Source organism: Bos indicus x Bos taurus, chromosome 3 (genome assembly GCF_003369695.1).
Source record: "Bos indicus x Bos taurus breed Angus x Brahman F1 hybrid chromosome 3, Bos_hybrid_MaternalHap_v2.0, whole genome shotgun sequence".
NCBI lineage: Eukaryota > Metazoa > Chordata > Mammalia > Artiodactyla > Bovidae > Bos > Bos indicus x Bos taurus.
The window spans coordinates 120,611,657-120,618,772 of NC_040078.1; the positions used below are offsets into that span (position 1 = coordinate 120,611,657).

General features: G+C 68.2%; 1 protein-coding gene across 1 annotated transcript; it reads left to right on the top strand.

Annotated features, from left to right (window-relative positions):
- NEU4 (neuraminidase 4) lies at nucleotides 1-6,092 on the top strand. Its single transcript, XM_027538214.1, has 4 exons — nucleotides 1-104; nucleotides 3,173-3,376; nucleotides 3,457-3,712; nucleotides 4,540-6,092. Exons 2-4 carry the CDS (start codon nucleotides 3,176-3,178, stop codon nucleotides 5,517-5,519), a joined length of 1,437 nt encoding a protein of 478 aa, XP_027394015.1. The 5' UTR covers nucleotides 1-104; nucleotides 3,173-3,175; the 3' UTR covers nucleotides 5,520-6,092.
- Nucleotides 6,093-7,116: the final 1,024 nt, after the last annotated feature.

Genomic DNA, 7,116 nt, shown 5'->3' on the forward strand with positions numbered 1-7,116 from the left:
GGCCAGCACCCGGCTCCTGGCCACACAGTGGGCTCTGTCTCCCTGGGAGCGGGTCGGAGAGGCAGGCGCTCCTGCGGCCACCCCACAGCTGGTCTGCTGTCCCGGTGAGTCCCTCTCCGCTCACCTATACCCCGGGCCTGGGGCTCGGGACCTGCCCCTCTTTGGGGTGGGGGCGATGGGCTTGTGGACAAGGGTCCCCTCCTCCATGGGACGACTTCCTGAAGGGCCCCCGGGTAGGTTTAGAGGATGGGATGGGTGTTACATGCCTGTTGGGGCCCAGCGAGCACTGCTGCTCACATGGCCTGGAGGCGACACTCCAGCAGGCAGGAGTGTCTGTAATTGAGGCCTCGCCCTGGACAGGGCACGGGACACCTGGGTTAGGCTGGAGACCCATCCTGAGGGGCAGCCAGGTCTGCCTGTCTTGAGTGCAAAGGGCCTGTGACCATCTCCTGTGAGTGTGTCATTGCAGGCAGGCCACAGGACCAGTGTGCTGGCCTGGAGGGTGTGGGCAGGGGTCCGGGCTGGCTCGAGCTCCAGGGTGGGGCCCAGGCAGGACTGGCTGCGGGACTGCAGGGCGGGTCCTGCCTGGACACAGTGACCCCCAGGGGCTCCCAGACTGTCTTGGAGGTCGCTTCTCCTCCCCAGGCCTTGTCTCCCGCTCTGTGATGCATCCCCCCTGGGGAGGTCCACGCTGGGGAGGGTGGATGGGCGCTGTTTCCCCTGAACGCTGGGGCGCAGCAATCCTGGTGGAGCCAAATGCCTGGAGCCTGCTGCACTGGCCCAACCGGGCTGGGCCGTGAGCTGGCGGGCCTGATCCTCTGCCTAGATTGAGGGGCCCCCCAAGACTCGGGCTCTGCAGGGACCCAGGGCCTGGCCCGGGCGCTGGGGCCCTGGGTGCCCTGCAGCACCTCCTGCTCTGTGCAGGGGGCGCACTGGCCAGCGGGCCTTTGGACCCTCCATTCCCGCTGCCTGGGCCCGCAGCGGGGGCGGGGCCCGCGCCTCCTGCTTCTGCTGGCATCGGCTCCGCGGGGTCCCCAGGGGAGAGAATGTCCCCTTGTGTCCATGCAGCCTGCGGGGCACGCGGCACCGGCACCTGCTTCCTGCTGGGGCACAATCGCCCTTTGGATGCAGAACGGGGTGGCCCGTGGCTTCCAGGACGCAGGAAGCCGATCCTCTGGCACCGCCCCCAGGCGGGGGGTGGGCAGGCCTGGAGTGAGGCGGGGTCCACAGGGCTGAGTGGGGGCGGAGTCTGCAGGGCTCAGTGAGGCGGGGCCTGCAGGGCTCAGTGGGGGCGGGGTCTGCAGGGCTCAGTGAGGCGGGGCCTGCAGGGCTCAGTAGGGGCGGGGTCTGCAGGGCTCAGTAGGGGCGGGGTCTGCAGGGCTCAGTGGGGGCGGGGTCTGCAGGGCTCAGTGGGGGCGGGGCGGGGCCGGCTGCCCGTGAGCCTCCCAGGGGCAGGCGGTCCTGGGCAGAGGTGGAACGGAGTGGAAGTGTATATCTGCCTGCGGGACCTCAGGCATGAAAGTGTGTGCGTTCGTCCTGGTCGCCCCATTCTCCATCCCGACTGTGTCCTTGGATGCGCCGGCCTCGCTGTGCCGGGACTACCTCGCCTCAGCACCCGGTCTGGTCACCGCTGCGTGTCTGGCCCTCAGGCCTCCACTGCTCAGACACCCCTCGCTCCCGTCGCCGACCCGGGACCCCTCTGTGCTGCGGGGAGGGGAGCGGACTCAGTCCTGTTCCTTGATGCAGCCGGGGCCCCCCAACTCTGTGCAGGAAGCCAGATCCCATGTGGCGCAGGGCAGCCCACCCGAGGCCCCGCCCTCGCGAGCCTCCTTCAGGTGCATCCTCCTGGGAGTGGGGCAGCCCCCGCAAAGGCTGCCCAGGCCATGCTGTCACTCCTGCAGGAGCCTGGCCTGTGGGCGAGCGGGGCTGGGAGACCAGCCAAGGTTTAGGGATTCAGGCTTAGTGGGGCTAGGGGCCCAGGGCAGGGGCCGGTGGGGCCTGGGCTGCGGTCAGACAGCCTTGCGGAAGGGGCCCTCTGCATGGTGGCTGAACCCAGAGATGCTCCCTCCTGTTGGGGGTGGCCAATGCCTGGGGCAGCAGTCTCCCCTGTGCCTCCCCTCTGGGCTTCAGAGGCCCCCCTTTCTTCACCGCACCCCTAGCCTGGCTTCTCCCCTGAGTGTGCTCCCTTTTCTGGGGACCCGTCAAGGAGGGCACGGATCTTCCTCCATCCTTGTGTGGGAGCCGCGGCTCTTCAAGTTCAAAGCCCTGCCCCTGAGAGCAGACCATCAACCCCACCTCGATTCCTTTCTGCATGGAGCGGGCAGGGCAGGGCCGCAGCGTGGTGACCTCTCTGGCCTCCTTGGGGTCCCTCTTACTACCCCGCTAGCCTGTACCGCCCCTGGCTCTCTTGCGGATAAACGTGTGAGCTATTTGGGGTGCCTATTGGTAGGGGCATCTCTGCTGGGCCTCCCGCACCCCCAGCCTTGCTCAGGAGCCTTAGGGGCAGGGTGGAGGGTCCCCTCCCCTGCTGGGGCCTGGAGTGCGGGAACTTCATGTGCAGGAGACCAGCTAGGGCCCCTTCTTGGGTCAGCAGGCTGCCCCTACCTCTCTTGGCCACTCCCCCGAGTCCCCTGGCCCTGCGGAACCCAGTCTGAGAGCAGCAGCCTGGCTGTCTTCCTCCAGAAAGCCTCTGCAGGTGTGTGGGGCAGATGAGCGAGCTTCATGTCCCTCCGCAGCCTCTTCTGCATGTGGTGTCTGCAGGGCTCCTGTGGTCGAGGGACCTCTGTCTGGGGACGCTGAGCCCCTCTTTATCCCAAAGCCTGGGGCCTGACTGTCCCCTTAGCAGCCTCCTGCTGGGCGGGCGCTGTCATGGAGGCAAGCATGTGGGTGGGCAGGGTCCAGGGGCTCTGACACCAACCAGCTCCCTCTCCCTGGGTGATGCTGAGGAGAGGAAGACATTTGAGCTGCAGTGTCCTCAGGGAGTGGTTGTCCTGGACCGGAAGGGGGGCACGTCAGGGGCCTGGGACAGGGTGGTCTCTGGGGTGGGCACGGGAAGGTGGGTGGGACACCGGCACCAGCAGAAAACCCTTGCCCATCTGGAGGGACCAGCAGGGAGCCTGGAGGACTGCCCCGCCGCTGACCCGCTGACCCAGGGTCCTCGCCCCACCCGCAGAGCATGGGGACCCCGCGTGTCCCCGCGCGGACCGTCCTTTTCCAGCGCGAGCGGACGGGCCTGACCTACCGCGTGCCCGCGCTGCTCTTCGCGCCCCCCGGGCCCACCCTGCTGGCCTTCGCGGAGCAGAGGCTCAGCCCCGACGACGCCCACGCCCACCGTCTGGTGCAGAGGACCGGCACGCTAGCCGGGGGCTCCGTGCGGGTGAGCGCGCTGGGGGGCGGGTTCGGGAACCGCGCGGACGGATGTGAGACGCGGGACTGAGGCTCGGCCCCTCCCCGCAGTGGGGCGCCCCGCGCGTGCTGGGGACGGCGGCCCTGGACGAGCACCGCTCCATGAACCCCTGCCCGGTGCACGATGAGCGCACGGCCACGGTCTTCCTCTTCTTCATCGCCGTGCGTGGCCGCACCCCCGAGGCCGCGCAGATCGCCTCGGGCAGGAACGCCGCGCGCCTCTGCTGCGTTACCAGCCGGGACGCGGGGCGCAGCTGGGGCGGCGCGCGGGACCTCACGGCGGAGGCGGTGGGCAGCGCTGAGCAGGGTAGGTGGGCGCGGCCGGGCCTGCGAAGGGGCGAGGGGCGGGGTGTGCACCCGGGGCTGGTGGGGGGTGTCGGGCTGGAGGACCCGCCTCGCCCAGCTCCCAGCCCCAGCGCCGCCCACACCACCTGCCCCGCCGTCTGGCCCTGTGCCTGGGACCCTCAGCCCAGCGGGCTCGTCGCATTCCTGAGCCTCTGCGCCAGCCTGCTGGCCCCAAGCCTCGGACAGCCACTCTTTTACCCCTTCCTCCTCGGCCTCGCCCCCCACCCTGCCAGCCTAGGGTTGCAGCTGGGCAGGTTGGCTTGACCCCAGAGCTTTCCTGTTTTCTTGCTGTCGGTTCCCTGAGGGCTGACCACCCATTGCCCTCTAGGGCCACCCTGCCCCTGGCTTGTGGGTGATGACCCAGGGGTCACTCACACTCTGGCAGGTGGGAGCTCTCTGCTGGTGTGGACCCCACCCCAGGGGACTCGATCTCATTGCTAGGAAGGGCTGCCTAGACCTTTCAACCCTCAGCTGCCCCTCTGCCTGGGCACACTGGGTCACCGGGCACCACCAGTGGCCATACATCCATGCTTGGGGACCGGCCACCTGCTGACCCTCTGAGAGCCCAGCCCAGGGCCGCCTAGGCTCGCAGCTCCTGCTGATGACCCGAGAGGCTTATCCAGCCTGGGGGAGGGGCCCAGAGGAGCCGAGGGTGGGGGCTTCCTCCCGAGCTGTCCCCTAATGAGAGGCCCTGGCCCCCCATCCTCCCCATCCCCCGGGGTGGTGGTGCTGCCTGCCTGCGGCCACAGCCGCCCCCTCCTGGGGTGACCGGGCCCCTCCTTCCTGCAGACTGGGCCACGTTTGCCGTGGGGCCTGGCCACGGCGTGCAGTTGCGCTCTGGCCGCCTGCTGGTGCCGGCCTACACCTACCACGTGGTCCGGCGGGAGTGCTTCGGCCGGATCTGCAGGACCCGCCCCCAGTCCTTCGCGTTCTACAGTGATGACCACGGCCGCACCTGGCAGCGCGGGGGCCTCGTGCCCAGCCTGCGCTCGGGCGAGTGCCAGCTGGCCGCGGTGGACGGCGGGCGGGCCGGTGGCGTCCTCTACTGCAATGCTCGGAGCCCCCTGGGCAGCCGCGTGCAGGCCCTCAGCGTGGACGAGGGCACCTCCTTCCTGCCCGGGGAGCTGGTGCCTGCCCTGGCCGAGACCGCCCGGGGCTGCCAGGGCAGCATCGTGGGCTTCCCGGCCCCACCCGCCAGCGGGTGGAAGGATGAGGGGTGGTCCGCGGGCACCAGCAACCCTCTCCGCCTTCCGCACCTCTGTCCTGGGGCCAGGGAGGCCCCAGAGGAGGGCACTGGAGACACCCGTGGGGGCGGGGGGCTGGGTGGGATGGAGGGCTGTGGCAACGGCCCCAGGGAGCCTGGTGAGAACTGGGGCTCCTGGGCCTCAGTGCTCCTGGGACCTCTTGCAGCCTTGTCGCAGAGCCCCACGTGGTTGCTGTACTCCCACCCAGTGGGGCGCAGGGCTCGGCTCCACATGGGTGTCCGCCTGAGCCGGTCCCCGCTGGACCCCCACAGCTGGACGGAGCCCTGGGTCATCCACCAGGGCCCCAGTGGCTACTCGGACCTGGCATCCATCGGGCCTGCCCCTGGGGGCGTCCCGACCTTCGCCTGTCTGTTCGAGAGTGGGGCCAGGGTCTCCTATGAGGAGATCTCCTTCTGCATGTTTTCCCTGCAGGAGGTCCTGGAGAACGTGAGGCTAGGGGGAGTGCACCCCGGCCCTGGAGACAAGCCTGGAGACAAGCCTGCGGGGCGCTGCCAGCCCTCCTGATGGGTCCCTGTCTGGGCCCGGCCCTGGTGCCCAGCAGGGGCAGGGCGGGGGACGGGGTGGTGGGCGCTGGGAGGCGGGAGTAGAGGTCCAGTGGGCAGGGGGCTGCCCCCAGGTGGCCCGCGCCGGCCTCTTCCAAGGCTGACCGCGGGCTGGGGGCCTGGGGTGGGAGGGGGCACGGGGACTCTTAGTGGAGCACACGGGGCTCAGTTGTCAGTGCGGCCTTCCTCTTTAACCTTGCTTGGCTCACGACTTTCTGGCTTATGGACGAGAAATAAAGGGGTCCTCCGTGTCTGTCCAGGGGCGTCTCTCCTCAGTTCTTTCTACTTCGAAGCCTGGGGAGAGTCCCCAGGGCTCTAGACACCCCGGATCCCATTTGCAAAGTCTGCCCGCCTTCGCCAAACTCCGTGAGGCCAGAGGAGGAAACGCCCCAGAGCCGCCTGCAGGGGCGGGGGGCGGGGGAGGGGCGGGGGCAGCTGCCCACCCTGGCTGGGTCCCCGCCCAGCACCTTTCTGTTTGCGCTTCTTTGTAACATCTGCCTTTCCGGTTATAGAAATAAAATACACTCATAGAAAACTTGGGAAACAAAAAAGTGATGCACACAGATTCCCTTGCTCACCCCACAACTATGATTATCTCTTTGGCATTTCTTTCTTGAAGAAATTCTTTTTGCAAAGCGTGACTTCACTTTAGCTTGCCGTTCACTGCCCTCCCCGTTGGCCGCGTTTCGGGCCCCGACGCCCCGTGTGGAGGGCCCTGCAGGGACCTTCTGGGCTGCTCGGTTTCCCTGGTGGCCAGTCGCACACGGTGAGCACCTCTGGGGCGTCCTTTACCTCCTTAGGCTGGCTTCTGGGCAGCATGAATGTCTTGCACTCTCTTCCCAACACTGGGGGTGTCCAGGAGACCTCGGAGCAGCAGAGGGCCCAAGGGTCCCCAGGGAACTCAGGACAGCCAGTCTCTTGGGAGCCAGGAGGCGCCCCCCCCCCCATTGCTGCCTTCACTGTCAGCCCCCTGCAGGGGCCGCCCCCTTTCTGGGGTCACCCCTAGGCTCCAGGCAGCGGTGGGATGGGGGTCTGGGGCCCCTCAGAGCCCTGAGCGTGTGCACCCAGTGACCCCCACCCCCGAGCAGCCTCAGCCCCCTGGAAGAACACCCCTTCTACCTGCTGCCTTGGGGCAGTGGCTTGAGGCCACTTTTCCGTTTTCAGGTTTAAGCCCCAGAAACCAGCACGGAGGGCAGGTGGGGCTCTCCGGAGGCCCAGAGGTCACAGGTGCATGTGGCTGGTGTCCTGCACTGATTCATGCCCCCGCAGCCCCCAGAACCTCAGCTTGTGACTTGTTTGGCAGCAGGGGTGGGTGTGTGCAGACGCAGCTGAGATCAGGACTGAGAGGGGGCCAGCAGGAGCGAGCGTCTTCACGGAGGGAGACGACAGTTGGGGGAGCACCCTCACAGTGGGAGAGGACGGTCGGGGAGCACTCTCACGGGAGGGAGGACAATCGGGGGAGCACCTTCACGGGGGGAGAGGACAGTCAGGGGAGCACCCTCACGTGGTGAGAGGATGGTCGGGGAGCACCCTCAGAGGAGGAGAGGACAGTCAGGCGA